Source organism: Plectropomus leopardus, chromosome 21 (assembly GCF_008729295.1).
Source record: "Plectropomus leopardus isolate mb chromosome 21, YSFRI_Pleo_2.0, whole genome shotgun sequence".
Taxonomy (NCBI): Eukaryota; Metazoa; Chordata; class Actinopteri; order Perciformes; family Serranidae; genus Plectropomus; species Plectropomus leopardus.
The window spans coordinates 3748295-3765144 of NC_056483.1; the positions used below are offsets into that span (position 1 = coordinate 3748295).

The following is a 16850-nucleotide window of genomic DNA, read 5'->3' on the forward strand; positions in this document are numbered from 1 at the left end:
AAAAAAAACAACTTGTTTTTGTTGTTTTTTTCCCTTTTTTTCCTATTTTCTCTGCCCAAACAAATTAAATCAGTGACTTCACTTATTATATAAATAAACTACATTTTATAGTACCACTTAGACATGCAAGCTGCTGCATAATGAGGACTGCAGAGGCAACTGCTGGAAGAATCGCTGTAGCTTCAAGAGCAGAGATTGTTTGTTACCTGCTTATTTATGGTCTTGCCTCCAAAGTTAATACCCAAACCACTATCAATGAATTTGGGAATAAAAAATAATATATGTTCTATTTTTCATTGCTGATGCAAGTGTATCAGCTCTTAACCCACTGAAACCTATATTGACATTACTTTTCTTGTGCTTCATGCAGACGCCTTTTACAATTATTTAAAATGTTGAACCCTGAACAAACTGGTTTTGATTTCTTTCAATATGGATAAAAAGACAATGAGCAACTTTCCAAGAAATGCCCTGCAAATTTCAAGAAATTAGTAGAGTTTAAAAAACTGATGATGATTCATTTAAGTATTGCCATTATTGTGGTAATCTCCTTAAGTGACATTGCATTCGCCCTTTCAAGGAAAACAAAGTCAAAGTCAAAAAGCAAAACATGGTAGGCGGTCCAAGGACATGGACCTACAGTAGCAGCTGTAGGAACTCAAATTCAGCCTGTTGAGTTTTATTGGCTGAATTCAGGTTACTTTAGTCGCTACTGGAAAGTAGTCCTCCCATCAAAGTAGTTTGTAACAGTGGAGAGTGAGGTGGTATGTATGTGTGGTATGTGTGGTATGTGTGGTATGTGAGTGCGTCAGCTAATTTCTGTCTCCAGCTTCACAATTAATAATATTTTATCTGTTTTTAATTGATAAGTTTATTAATCACATTTCTATAGAGCAGCTGAAATAAAAGTCAAAATGAATCACTGATATGATTAGATACAGTTTCAAGATGTTTATGATTACATTTTTCTATTTTCTTGGCAAAAAAAGTAAACAAAAACCAAAATAAATTACGATTTTTAATCTTGATAATTAAAAATCACAAAACACATCCAATCCGTGCTCAATCCACGGTTCATATCTGTATTTGTATTTACTTTACTGGTCCTTCTTGGCATCTGTACTTTTTACTTGAATTCACCTTTGCAGTATCTCCTGATGCAATTACGATTTTCAGAAGGCTTGTAGAGATAAGTTCACTACGCCCTATAAGGATGAGCTGTTTGGGCCTTGTCATAATTCAATAAAAATAGAATTTTAAAAAATAGATTCACAATAATAAAAAAAGCTCTGGATTTGTTCCAGACTCCAGTTCAAGAACTCCAACTTAACAACTTACTTCTTCAGACCCTTTGGATTGTGTTTCTGCCCGCAGTCAGAAAACGCATTGTTAGTGCCAAGTCAAGTTCATGCCTTTTCACCACTTGTCAGTCATTTTGATGATCTGTCTACTTTGAAATGGCATTCAGCCCGAGGCTGGCATCTGCAAAAACCCATCACAGGTCGAAGAAGCAGACGGTGAACACAGGCACTCTGAGGTATAAAAGCTATGACAATGTTCACCGTGGCTCCCACCTGCAATGCTTCACCTTTCTTTGATTTTTCTGGGCTTGTACTGAGGTTTTTTGCTTCGCTGCCTTCAGCAAAGTCTAAAAAAGAGTACATCCAAAAATGTCCTGAGCTGAAAGACCATTTCCAGACAAATGGGGGATGAAGATATGAACGTACAGACAAATTAAGACTCAAAATTTGAGTTGGGTCGACACACACACACACACACACAAAGCAGGGCCTCTGCAGATCTCCAGACCATGACTTTCTAGTCACATTTGCAAATTTGATTAATGAATCATGTGGGACACCTAGTAAAATTCCGTAAACCTGTCGGGTTCAGCGTTTGGTTTGATATGAAACTGGTTTGAAAATTTTCACACTGGCCCAATCCTTTCACACAGAAATAGACTCAGAATTTCAAATATAACTTTTTTTTGTTGTTTTTTTACCCTCAAAAGTATTAGTTTTAGACCTACCGAGCATGACGAAAGGGATGCCCAGGTACGTGGAGTTGTAGGTGGCCCCGGTCAGGTTGAGGATCCCAGCAGCAGTGAGGCCCGACAGTGTGATTGACAGCAGAGCCAACAGTCCCAACCAGGGTTTAGACCTCACACAGTCCCTCATGGAGCAGCAGAGGACGGCCAGCACACCGCACGCCCCCAGGCTGGCCAACAGGGGGCGGCGCGCCAGCACTGAAGAGAACTGGAAGTCTGTCCTCAGAGACGAGGAAGTTGACGGGTACAAGCCGAGTTTAGGGTGCAACGCTGCAAAATGCTGCAACTCAGCACAAAAGGCCTTTTCCCATTGGCTGGCCACCCGATCCATCAGGCCACCGCGGGCTTGGAGGTAGTAGGTGAGCTGCAGCGCCCTCGCAGAACGCACACCTTCTCCCCTGGCTCCTGTCCCAGGACCCCGCACCGCCCCGCTGGGCCCCCAGCCCTGCACGCCACCCAGCTGGTGGCCAATGTACGCCTGGCGCCCGTCTGCCAGCTGTGTGATCGGGTACCGCAGGATGGGGACGGAGCGGTTGGAGGTGCGGGCTGACTGGATCTCCTCCATGGCGCGAATAATGTCATCGATGATGCACACGTTCTTGTCGTCAGGGAGGCAGAGGTAGGAGAAGGAGTAGTTGAAGCTGTTGGCGCCCGTGGCCGGGACCGTCACCTGCATCTGGTAGATCCGCTTATGGAGCTGTGAGCAGAGAAAACACACACGTGGAAACGCACACAAGAAAGAAGTTAGTTTCCCTGTGGCCCAATTTAGCGAGAAGAAACTGCGGCGAGAGCGAAGAAAGTTTTCAACGTGTGCAGACGAGCAAAACTCACAGTGTGTGGCTCATTTACTTTGTGCTTTAACATCCTCGCTGTTTGTTTGTGTGAATAAGAGAATGAGATGTGTGGGGGAGTGTGTGTGTGTGTGTGTGTGTCTTACTCGACAGAGTAACAATAGTGGTCTCAGAATCCTCCTCCGTTTCTATGGCGAGGAGGACAACAGTGCCAGCATCCACAGAACTGGTTACCAAGCAACAGGCCTGATGCCAGTCTCTGCCACAGCGAACATGGGCAGCAGCGTCTCCCACCTAAGAGTGCTGCACTGACTAGTGTGTGTGTGTGTGTGTGTGTGTGTGTGTGTGTGTGTGTGAATGTCACTTGAGAAATTATTTGTTTTGAAAGTTTCTTCCTTTGACCTTCCTGTTGTAAAATTAAACAATTCTTTATTTCATTTTTGTCACTTTTGCCAATCTGTCACTAATATTGTATATAGGACCTTAACATTCCTGCACCCAGTGCCTCAGATCCCGAATTTAACTTTAAAGGCACAATCTGTCATTTTTTGAGCATATTAAACAGGTATACTCATGTACATAATTGAATTTAGTGATTGTAAATTATAAAGCCCTGAGTTACTCATCACAAAACTGTGTTAATTCCTGTTTTATCAGAGCTGAATTTGTGAGTCATGAGTTTTAATGATGTGTTTTTAATTTAATTACTGAAGCAGCTCTATTATCAACATTTGCATCAAGGATTGCACCTTTAATCCTTTGAAACCTGGAGCAACATCTCTATCTTGTACTGCTCTCAGATGCCTTTTACACGTTTTAAACCTTAGAACTGCGAGTAAATTGGTGTGACTTCTTTCAAATAGATGTGAAAAAAGAAAAAAGAAGAAAAAAAAACATCAGTTCTTACAACAAGTTAAAATTTGTTAAATTGAAAAGGGCTTTTCTGCCACCTAACATAGCTGCCGGCGTATGTCACGTGAAATAGTCGTCGGGTTACTATCACAAATGTAGTTATTTTCACTTAAGCCATGATCGCTGTCTAAACTATGACTAAGTAGTTTTGTGGCCTGAACTTAAAGTAGTTTTGGTGGCGAACCCTAATTTTCCTGTGAAGACATAACTTTATGTTGAAAAAACACTATGTACCTCATGAGCTGAAATTGACACAGAAACTGACACATCAAAAACTGGAAGTGACAACGTGCTAATGAGTCATTCAGCAGTTTTTGAGATATTTCAGTCTGGACCCAAACAAGTGGACTGACCCAATATATCAATTCTGATTCTTGCGGGTGGATACTATGAAATCACATCGAGATATCACCACCACACACAGGACAATGCTGCTTTATCGGTACAATAAAATCTGCTCTCTGAACAAGAGCGTCAAAGCTAATGTTGTGTTTTGACTTCTCAAGCGTGTTTTGACTCAGGATGCTGCGCAGCCACTAATTAATTATATTTATGATAATATTTATTTTGGAAGAGGAAGAGTTTTATCCTCCTCCTCTGACAGAAGCCGAAACAGACCAGAATTCAATGCCGTCACTGAGCGTGACTCACAGTTCTTACTCCTCCTGCAAGTGGTGATCCAGTCTGGTATTGACTATCACTGCTATTACTGTCTCATGCAACAAGTTCTCAAAGGGTCTCTTAGTGGCATTTTGGGAAACTCGCAAACTGAAGCACAAGTAGAAGAGGCAGGCTGAGGAGAAGAAGTGCTCTTGAACCTCACAGATGATACGTAACGGTGTAACATTATGTAACAGTGTTTTTTTTTGCACCAACCTGTTTCTCTCTGGCCGTAAATGATGCACAGTCCTAAAGCAGCCTGTCTCTTAACTGTGGCAGTCCTCTGTGGACCAACACTGTGTTCAGAGTGTGTGTAAAATAGGTCACAATCACCACATGAAACACACACACACAGAAACATGCATGGACAGAGTTACACACAGTCGAGCTAGGTGGTGTCTCAGGGCTATTAGTCTGCGAGCTCTGATTACACCCGCATAACTTCATGAAATAATTTGGCTAATTGCTCCAGGGGTGTCAAACTAATGCTCATAAATCCATTTAGGAATACCGACACAGATACGGAGGCCTCGGAGCTGCAGCTAACTCCAATCTGTAATTAAAATGCCCCGCTTCATAACTGTAAAGGTTGTCGGGGGGTTATTCAAAATGGGATTGTGTTGTTCTGTTTAATGACTATCAATCACCGAGAATGAGGAGGGAGACAGCTTGCATATGTGCTTCGGCCTGCAGACACTGACCTTTAGCTCCGTGGTTATTTCTGAATGGGACTGGGAATTGATTTTTTTAAAAGCTGGATTCTGCAGATGCATTGCAGCCTCATTTTATGGTGCATATACTGTGATTTAAATGGCACAGAGGCTAAATTGTGCACCTTTGCAATGAATAAATGTGTTTTTAATCGGCAGCTTCCAAACCCTTTAGGATCCTTAAACTGAGCAAATTGGCTCAATTTCTTTTAAAAACAGGGAAAGAAGTGATGAAGCAACTTTACAGGAAATTACCCAGAAATCTGCAAAACAATTATAAAAAGTTAGGGCTACATGAAAATCACCTGAAAAATTACTTTCAAGGAAATTCTTTTTTTTTTTCTGTGACAAAATTTTAAATTTATAATTATTATGATTATAGATATAGTTTTCTCATTATTTTTACCCAATTTATTTGATAATTTTCTAATGCTTTCTCTCTTTTGATTTATTTAGCTCATTTCCACGTCATTTTATTGTCAACTTTTACAAATATCTTGCAATTATTTGTTATCAAGTTGCTGATTTTGGCTTTTGTCATATGTTTTTGAAAAAGAAATGAAATCAGTTTGCTCACATTTCATTTTTTTTTAAATGCTTAGAAAGAAATTACCCAAACATGAGGTAGAAATTTGTAAAAAAAAAAAAAAAAAAAAAAATTAAAAATGCAAAACTATATATTAGCAAAAAAAAAGGAAAGAAAGTAAAATAACAAAAACATAAAATGAAGGAAAGAAAGTAAAATAACAAAAACATAAAATGGCCTGAAAAAATGAAAATAATGATAATAATAATATAAAATAAAAAAAAAAATATTCTGTCCTCTATCCAGTTTCAAAATTTTAAAAGCTTGCTAAAGGCATCTGAACGGTGTACAAGAAAACCAGTGTCGATGTAGGTTTTAATAGGTTAAATCAATGATCATAAAGTGTAGGTTTTGTTTTAACTTGGGGTGGTGGGAAGACACATTTGAAATTGGGGGTTTGGGGGTTCTCTGCCAGAAAATTATGAGTGCTATACACTTAATTTCCTGCATTCTGGTGAGTTTTTATGAACCAATTTGTGTTTTTCTTCATTGATTTAGGTGTTTTTGATTTTGCCAAAATAAATGGAGATATAAACAACTCATTCTCAAACACAATGATTCTTACTTTCAGATGATTATACACTAAAAAATACTTAAGTTACATTCAATTACTGCCAACATATCCCCCTAAGTGCTTCACAGTGGAACTTTGAAGTTAATGACTTTCTACAAATCTGCTGACAGCTACAGTGTGTGCACGTGCATACCTTCAATATGGTGTCCAGATGAACCGGGTCCAGCACGCTCCCCTTTCTGGTGGTGACAATCACGCGCCCGTAGCGTCCCGGCGTCTGCAGGTCAGAGTAGAGCGCGTGCTTGGATCGGTTCACGGGGAACAGGCTGTCCACCAGGTTGCCCTCTATCTTGGCCAAGCTGTGCTTGGGCGCGAGCAGGCTCTCCACATCCTCCTCCACGCGGTAGCGGCTGAAGCTGGCCCCAAGCAGGATGGACAGGAGCACGGGCGCCGAGGCGAAGAACACCGGGTGGCTCGCCACGAACCGGCCGAGCGCGTGGAAGGAGGTCCTCAGGCCCGCGTGCAACACCTGGCGCAACATCCTAGCGCGCGGCCGCGGCTCGAGCCTCTCCCACCGACCGGAAAGCCCCGGAGCACTGCCGAGCATCAGGGGCTGCCGGACGCATCGGTGTTCCCCGGAGCAGCAGGTCACCAGCCGGGGAGAATCCAACCCTCCTCCGGTCACAGGGGCGCCCCTCTCCCCGGGGCTCGCTCATCCGCTGGAGGAGAGCAAGGGACAGAAAGCTGCTAAATGAGCCAGCAGTTCTCTGCTCTGCGGTTACAAAGCATATTGATAGCCTACTTTACATTTAACACCCTGCTGCGTTCAGAGTCTCCTGCAAGCTGCACGGCTCTGTGCGCAACAGAAAAATCGCAGAGCCAAAGACGACAATGAAGTTCGCTTCTGATTCGTAGCTTCACTAACCAAGAGTTTCTTAAACTGAACCAGGTTTAAAGCGGTCTGCGTGAGAAAAAACGCAAAGAAATGCAACTTTGTTTGCATTTTCACAAATAAATGTAGGTTTCACCCGTGGTGGACAAAGTACACAACTCTGTTACTATACCTAGATACTCCTGATCAAACAAGAGTCAAATTATTACTTAAGTTAAAGTACTTGCACTTAAAAAATACTGAAGTACTCAAAGTACTTTCTTTAAAAAAGTGTAATGCATTGTTGTATACTGTCATAACACATTTTCGGAACCTAATGACTCAAACAACCTACTGAATCAGGGACTTAAATACAAACAGTGCAGTTGCATTTGGGGGGCCCTTAAAGTGGGGGCCCCAACACTGGTTTGGCTGGAAAGAGGATGCTTGTGAGTGATTAAGACTGCATCTTAAAAATGTTCAGATAGAGTTGGTCAATATTGTCTCAGATATTGGATATAATATTGTGATATGGAATAATATAGTCGTATTTTTACCTGATGTTAAAGGTTGCATTAAAGTAAAATGGTGTACTTTTCTCAACTTATCAGAAAGTTCTACTTGTTTTAATACTTGCCTTTACCCACTTAGTCATTGTATCTACATGACAGAAAATGGAATTGTGTTAATATTTTTTCTAAGTAACCACAGTTACTCCTACAACATATCAAAATGGGGATTTGATTAAAAAAAACGTAATGTTTGATTCTGTCTCCCAGTTCTAGCATCAATAAAGTACTTTTGAGGAGATTTAAGAATATCGAGATATATCCTAAAAATATCACAATATAATTTTCAGCCCATATCTCCTAGCCCAGTGTTCAAAGAAGAACTAATGTTTAATTAAAAATGTTTCCATTTACTTTGTCAACAAAACGGCAAGCCCCACCTGCACCATGGTTTTCTTGTCTTTCTTTTTTTCTGTTTTTGTAAAACAGTCTGTAGCAATCAATAACAAAATTACATACTTATTTTACATTGACAGTGGTTAACGGACGGTCTGGTATTCTTGCCGTGTATAGATAAGTAATAATGATCGTTGGGTGGTATGTACATGTATATTAAACATAAATGTAAACACAACTACAACAACAAACCACACACAGAACTGCATGATGACAACTGATGGACTTTTGCATATTTATTATTATTTTTTTAAATCATCCGCTGCCGTCAAAGAAAATGTAATAAGCAACGAGAGCCTTCACAGAAATGTAGTGGAGTAAAAAGTACAATATTTGTCTTTCAAATGTAGTGGAGTCAAGGTAAATAATTTCTAAGGTGACTAATACTCTAGTAAAGTTCAGATACTCAAAACTGTAGTTAAGTAAATGTATTTTGTTACTGACCACAACTGGGTTTCACAAATCTGAAACTATGTTTGTACGTTAAGCCTCTCTGGAATAATCTAGTCCAGATCTGACACGAAAAAAATGCATTGAAATATTAACATTTTTGTTTTTTTCACAAAAAGACTTAAGATTTTACAAAACTGAAACTTGTGTTTTACATAATCTAGTCCACATTTGACCTGTCTATGTATTGGTTTTTGATCTGGACCTGAACGAGATTTATGACTGAATAAAGCAGTGATATCTCCTCTTTTTTAATTTTTTTTCACAAATAGAAGTAAGATTTAACAGATCTGAAAGTGTGTTTTAAACCATGTTTAGCCTCTCTGGCATTATCTCGTCCAGATTTGACCCGTCTAGTGGTTTTTGATCTGGACCTGGTTAAATGAGGTCTAAATCTTAAAACATAAAAAATAAACATTTTTTGCATTTTTCACAACTAAGAGTAAGATTTAACATAAAATAATCTTAAACTGTGTTTTAAACAATATTACATGTCTCTGGGATAATTTAATCCAGATTTGACCTGTAGTGTCAAAGTGTAGTGGTTTTTGATCTGGACCTTGTTTAATGAGGTCTACGCCTGGCAAAAAAAAAAGAAGTGAAATCTTTTAAAAATTATTTTAAAGCCAGGAGGCTTCACATAGCGAATCTGAAATACTTTCACCACAGTAGGAGGTGCAAACAGCAAAATGTAGTTAAATGATGTAAATTAATCTGAACCAGAACATACGAATCGGAAGCTGACTTCAGCGTTGTGAGTCAAAGTGGGCTCATGATCACACTTGTTAAGCTCCCTGCTAAATTGATTTCTGTTGGTGCGCTCGGACAGGTTGCAGGGATCACACACAGCAGTGAGTGAAGCCAGGCTGTACATACCTAAACAGGGGCCAGAGCCGGTGATGACGGAGATCATCTAATCGGAGCAGGATCCTGCCGGCTGTCCGTGCGTCCAGCTCCACCCTGCACCGCCAACCTGCTGGGTGGTCGCGGTGGGTGGAAGTCGCAGGAGAGGTGACGCGGTGTGCACGCACAGGGGATGCCGGTTTGTCAAATCAGCCTAATCTGGGTTTCCTCTGCGGCAGAAGGCTTTCTGTCGCCCGTCGTCTCCTCTCCTCATCGCCCCGGTGGTTTCACGGAGTCCCTGTTCATCCGCCACCGGGCTGCTCTCCCTCCCAGCGGCGTCTGCTCTCCTCGGTGGGAAGGCACGTCACTAATTACCGGCTTTCAAACCGTTTCTCTCCCTCCTCTCTCTGGCGTTTTGTCTCCTTTGCACCGCCCTCACGACCCGCTCTGAGCCCCGGTTTGTGCCCCGCCTCTCGCCGCTCCGCGCGCCGCTACAATGCAGAGAAACAGACAGAGGAGTGAGTGACAGCAGGAGAGAGAGAGAGAGACAGAGAGCGAGATCTCCAGCAATTTCACATATCCAAACACATTCAGCATTAACGTAAAACATTAACGTAAAAGCGACATTAATGCAGGCTGCTTTACAGGTTATTCTCTGTGAGAGGGACACTCAACTTGCTTTGACACTTCTGCAAAAAGACAGCAGGGTTTTGAGCCAGCAGCAGCCGCATACATGTTTCTAGGACTGAAGATATTTCTAGGATTTTAGGACATTTCTAGGGGTTTAAGTCATTTCTAGATTTTAACACATTTCCTAAATTCTAGGACATTTCTAGGATTTTACGACATTTCAGGACATACTATCTTAGGACATCTCTTGGATCTTAGGAAGTTTCTGGGATTTTAGGATATTTCTGATATAAAAACATTTCTGGGATTTCAGGGCGTTTCTAGGATTTTAGGACATTTTTTTGAATTTAGGACATTCTTCATACATTTTAGGATATTTCTAGGATTTTAGGACATTTCTAGGATTTTAGGACAATTCTGGGATTTTAGGATATTTCTGGGATTTAAGGACATTTTAACTAGGACATCTGGTTTTAGGACATTTCTAGGTTTTTGGGAAATAACCAAGATTTTTGTAGCTACATTTCTAGGATTTTAGGCAATATTTTGGATTTTAGGACATTTCTTGGATTTTAGTGGTACAATTCCAGGATTTAAGGACGTTTCTAGGATTTTTGGAACTTTATGATGTTCCTTGGTTTTCAGGATGTTTTTATGACTGTAGGACATTTTTTTCTGATTTTAGGATGTTTCTCCTCCTCTTTTGGACAGTAGGGGCTTAGCTAGGACTTCCTGGTGCATTATATACATTTTTCATGCAGTCTAAATATAGAAAGAGACTATACATCAAAACTCTTTGGCAGGAACATTAAGACATTTCTCTTTTTGTGCCACATATAAATGCAAAAATAGTTATACATGCATAATGTTCACTGTCCAGAGCCTTGTTGTAGATGCATGAAGCATTTGCTATTGTGTAGCACGTTGCTATAGAAACCAGACCCTTTTCTTTTTTCTTTGTTTTTACAAGCCCCGGTTCCCATGGCGATGGTGATGCCAACCATCCCCCCCAAGAAAGACATATACTAGATACAGTGTTGCACGCATGCACGTGTGCACGCACACACACAGACAAACACACACACACACACACACACACACACACACACACACACACACACCTGCTGACTCCCAATCTGCTTATGGTGTGGAAGTGTCTGATCCAGTGACATTAAAAGCAAAAGAAGGACAGAGAGAGAGAGCAAGATATCAGGGAGTGGAAGAGATGTGGGGATAATAATGAGTGCAGACAGCCTGAGATCACACTCTGTCCATCCGTCTGTCTTTGTATTAGGAGCCATGAAACCAAACAGCCTTTGGTGTGTCTGCATGGGACCGACTAATGGCTCCTTCTCTCCGTAGATATCATAAACTAAAGGCAGTTAAGACTGAAAACAGAGAAAAACTTCTCTTATGTCCCCTGCATGACAGTGCACTCGCGTTCATACCAAAGATAATGTCTTTCTAAACTGCTGGGCTTTAGCTTACATGAGAAAATATTAGTTTCGGATATAGTTTTGTTTTGGTAGTCTAGTTAAAAGTACCATGTATTATACCTGTACAGTAATGTTAAAGTTCGAATTTTGTTTTGTTCTGTTTGAAAGCCCTTGTTCTGAGGAAGTTAAATGACAAAAATCAGTTATGTCTTTCATTTATTCAATTAAGAATATTTAACTATCTGAAAAGGAATACATATACTTGCCATTATTTTTTTATATTTTTTAAAGGTTTACGCAGATCTTTTGATTTGCTGGTAATAACATACTCAAGATGGAAGTCATGGACAACAGACGGTCCCACTGGCAAATAAATACCCAAACTGACTTGAAAATAAACTGGTGACCAAAATAAACTGTCAAAATGTTTTGATGAAAATAACTGACACTATGTGTTATTTATATTTGAAAGCAGAATTGTGGAAACTGAAGATTTTTAGATTACAAATGGGCAAGAAACTGTCAAAACATTTTGCTTATTACTCAAGAGACCACCGTTCAAGAAAAAGACAACTGAAAGAATGGAAAGGAGGCAAATAATACTCTTACTGTCTAGACAACCCTGTCGCCAGAATCACTGTTGGCGTTTCACGTTTCAGCAAACCACGGAGACCTTACATTTCTGTCTCATATGTAGCAGATATAAAACATTACATTTCAATTTTATGCTGTGACAATGCTGTGCTTAATTTGTGATTAGGTTTAGACACATAACCCAAATGATTAAGGTTAGGAAAAGATTATGCTTTGCTTCAAAATATCTGTTGTTGTTGTGACAAATACGACTGGAAATGTCATTATGTCTTGCTAAAAAGTGCCCAGTTTTGTCACCACAAAAACGATTGGAAATGTCTTGACATTTCGTTATAAATACCTGGTTTTGTCAGAGCAAACATAACTGGACACCTTTCAGTGTGTTATTAGAAATACCTGGTTTTGTAGCCACAAAAAAAACTTGAAATGTCCCTGCATTCTGCTAAAAAGTACCGGGTTTTGTTGGCAGAAATCGATTGGAAATGCTGCAACATCTTGTAAAAAATACCACAGCACCAAAGTAGGCGGGAAATGTCCCAATGTCTTCTTTAAAAAATACCAGGTTTTGTCAACATGAACATGGCTGAAAATGTCCCCATGACTCTTTATGAATTACTCGGTTTTGTTACAATAAAAAGGGCAGGTAATGTCCTGACATCTCATTAAAAAATACCCCGGTTTTGTTGCCGTAGGTATGGCTGGAAATGTCCCAATGTCTCGTTAAAAAACACCCGGTTTTTGTAAACACAAAGAAGGCTGGAAATGTCTCAATATGAATTACTTGATTTTGCTGCCAATAAGAAGAGTAGAAAAATGTCCAAACATCTCATAAATAACTACAGTGATGTAAGGCATATGAAACATACAAGTGTAACATATCTGTGGTTTGCAGAAACAAACAAAACCAACATTTTACGCTGGCAACTGTGCAGATCTAGAAGGCCTTGAGGAAGGCACTTTGACCCACAATGGCTTAACAAAGGTGTGAACACGCACATACAACCGAGGGTCAATCAGTATGCTGAGAAAAACAATATACACATTACAAATGTTTCCTAAAAAAAGTTAGATTAAAGAAATAATAATAAGAAAAAACATCTTTGTGCATGTTCTAATCCGTTATTCAATTAAGCCTCAATTAGCCTTTAATCCCTATTACCAGTCCAGTGAGAGACGAGCGCTGAAGGAATGAATCAGTGTCTCCCTGAAGAGGAAGGAAGAGCAGAATAGAAAATGAAAGGCTGCAGAGATATAGGGGGCTCGGGGCAGTTTCTGATAACAAAAGTACTAATTAGTGTCGCTAAATGATTTATAGAAATCAGAATAGTGTGTGTGCGCAAGTGTGTGTAAGATGGAAAAAGGAAGGTGGAGAGAATGAATGGAGTGTTTTGAAAGCGTGCCCATTTTTACCAGACTATTTTCTGCACCTACGAAGTCGAATGAGGGAAATCCTCCAGGGGTTGAAAATTGCTGCCAACAAATATACTCATATACACACACACACACACACACACATACACAAGATGGACGGATGAGGGAAGTAGTATAGGCAGCAAAGAGCAGAGCACCTCTTATGGCTTTACTTTCGACAGGCTGTCATTCTGCGTGTGTCCATATATGGCCTCCGCAATTCATTCGCTCTCAAGTTTGTCTATCAGCATGACATCGTCCCTCCATTATTAAAGACAGCCTTATGGACGCAGAGTTTGGCCGTCATGAATAAGGCTCCTCGCTCAGCTCCCCCTAAACCCGCCCACCGTCCTCGGTCTTCCACCCCTCCCATCCCCCAGTCCATCTGTTTTGGTGGAGGCCATCCATTAATAAAGAGTCTGTCCTTTCATTTTCTATTTCCCCTCCTTCTGTATTATTTATTTGCCCATCTATCCTCACTTATGGAGACCAGATATGGTTGCCTGATTGGGATGCAGCACATCCAAACTTCCTCTTGGATGAAAAACTTGATGGAAACTCGATTTCATCCAAACCTCAAAAGACAGAAATTCTCTTTCAGATATAAAAAAACATTTAAAGTTTATAACTAATACGACTTAAATGTTTACATCGGAATACTGTAAACCAGGGATATGCCCTCGCTTTGTTTGGGGGCCACTATTGCAAAATGACAAGAGGTCATTTTGCTGCAGCAGCCCCATACATGCTTCTCGGATTTTGGGAACATTTCTAAGATTTTTGCGGTTTTTTTTTAGGATTGTGGGATGCTAGAAGGACATGTTTCTAGGATTTTAGGGTCTTAGCTAGAGCCTGTGTTGGGTGGTGCGGGGATCGTCCACTCCCACTTTTTGATGCTGTATTATGCCCTCTGCTCCTTTTGTATACTAAAAGTACAAAAACAATTCCCTGTGTGAATCACTTTTTCCTGTGAACTAGAAAATGGTTGGGAGGGTGGCAGATTTGGCCCAGGGGCCATAAGTTTAGTATCTCTGCTGTTAACTTTCTGATAACCACTTAAACTGCCAATATCACATCTAGCACAGGCCCTGACTGGCAGCTCCACTGATTTAAATGAAGTATTTTTGCCAAGCGTAGGTGTAACAGCAGCTGAGTCACTTCAAATGCAGAAAACCTGCTTGATTAGAGCCGTTTTTATGCTCCCAGAAGAGTCATAATGTGATGGCTGGAGTTGGTGTGAAAAAGTATTTTTCTGAAAATGCTAATTACTGTAATTAACTATTCACCTTAAAAACTTTTTAAACAGCATTCATGAGCTCATTTAAATTGCAAATCTCCACCTGTCAGATGGAAGTATTTAGCCTAAATACTGTTTTAAAATATCATCCAAATATTGTTGATTTTTGTGATCTTTTGTGATCTTAGATTGTCAATGGCTCGTCTTTTCCAGTCTCCGTTTAGTGAAGGTTTTAATACCTGACTGGATTGTGATTTTTGATGTTTAACCATAACATTTGGGTTAAAAATACAAACAAGCAAGAAAAAAAAAAACAGAAATACAGTAATATAATAATTATTTCTCTCTTTTTTAAAAAAAAAAGTTTTGGTTAAGAGCTCTATATGATATTCGGAGTGTAGATGATGTGAATGATTCAGAAGTTGTCTGCACATGGCTCTCAACATGGTGGTGGCCAAACTAGCAGCTAACGGTGCTAACAGCGCTAAACAGATCAACAGTGCTAACTGGAGGAGGAACCAGAGGGTGGGCACTATGCTTCTGCCACAACGTCATCCCACAATTATTGTTAAACTCTTATTCTAATTGATTTCTCTAACTACTTGGGGGCAGCAGAACAAAATGTGTCACTGTACTTTTAGTGAATATTTTAGCAAACAGTTTTTCCAGCAAACAAAGAGAAACACAGTCATTAATTTTAGATGTGTTTCTGACCACCTGATGAATATCACTCCAATATTCACTCTCCTTTTAGCTCTGTTTTGGTCTCCACCAGCTCCTAAGGAAAATTAAAAAGCCCTTTAGTATCCAGATGTTCCACTATGTACACCAGCTAGATTTGTCAGTCTACCTCCCCAGCTCGAGTGGATGGTGGGAGTTTCGTGCTTTTTAACTATTAATAGCTGAAAACTGGATTGGTGAAAGCAGAGTTGCAAGCCAGAAGACAAAACAAAAATACATTTCTGCTTGATTAGAGAAGCTTTTAAGTTAAACAATTTGCAAAAGATACAAAACTAGTGTCCTCATTTCCATAGTTTCCAGCCTCTGCATCCTCATCTACACCCACCTATCCATCTCTATTTGACTCTTTGTTGATTCTGCATCCTTTTGGTGGTCAGCAGCATTCATATTCTCCAAATGTCATTTGGACAGGAGCTCATAAGGCCAGGAAGGATGCTGTTTTCTGCATCCTCTTGGTGGTCAGCAGCATTCATAATTTCCAAATGTCATTTGGACATTAGCTCATAAGGCCAGGAAGGATGCTGTAAGTGGGGGTGATGGAAGAGGGAGGTCATAGGGAGGGGCACGGGATGAGAAATGCAGTAAAGTCGTCTCCATGGCCTCTTAGAGACTCAGAGATTTGATTACAGTTACAGGCCAGAACCAGAGAAGATAGATGCAGATGGATGCAGATAAAAAGCGTATCACATGGCTCACTCTGGTTCTCTTTCACCAACACAATGGCATGAGGAGGCGCCAGAAAGAGATATAGTGTGAAGCAGCTGAGTGCCACAAGCTTGATAAAGAAAACTGGGAGAGGCCTGATGACTTCAGCTGTGCCCGCGTAGGAAAACACCATTTGCTAAAAAGGCCAGAGTGTGATATCTGAGTGGAGCCATTTTCACCTCTCAGAAAGCTAAATTTAATCTGCGATTACTGGGCTTCATCTGTAATCTGTACACCACCTCAGAGAGGCACTCAAGGTATGTTTTCCTGCCCCCTATTGGACAGAAATAGAACTGCATGACTGGACAGTAGTTTTTTGTCAGCAAGTTTTAATGATACAGTCATCAAATTCTCCTTAAAGACAGCAATATAATTTATCAAAATCTCTACATCTTTATCATCTCATGCTGTGCAGTATATCATCATTGTCCTCAACCGTAGCTGGGAGAAATTGGCTCTCGTGGGTTGCAATGTGTTGGACAAATTTTTATTAAAAGCTTTTGGACATTCATCAGAGTAAATATTTAGCAAAAGGGGTTCCCAAATCTTATAAGGACATCAAAGAGAGCAGAACTTTGGTAAGAAAGTCACAAATGTAGTCCAACACATATAGAACTCTAAACATAGACCCCAAACTGAGGATAACTCAATGCAAAAGGAGAAAAGGATATCAGTATCATAAGGGAAAAAATACAGTATTGCACTGAAAGAGTGCAGATTACAACTCTTTACGCATCCAAATCAACTA

The 16850-nt window shown here is 40.2% G+C and overlaps 1 protein-coding gene across 1 annotated transcript in view; it reads right to left on the minus strand.

Annotated features, from left to right (window-relative positions):
• ptchd1 (patched domain containing 1) overlaps window positions 1–9768 on the minus strand; it is a 16769-nt gene extending 7001 nt beyond the window's left edge. The window contains exons 1-3 of the mRNA XM_042510565.1: window positions 9383–9768; window positions 6414–6939; window positions 2030–2744 (exon numbers count right to left, since the gene is read on the minus strand). Of these exons, the coding sequence (XP_042366499.1) occupies window positions 2030–2744; window positions 6414–6827 (1129 nt within the window). The 5' untranslated portion in view covers window positions 6828–6939; window positions 9383–9768. The remainder of the gene's footprint in view (window positions 1–2029; window positions 2745–6413; window positions 6940–9382) is intronic.
• Between the last annotated feature and the right edge of the window lie 7082 nt (window positions 9769–16850).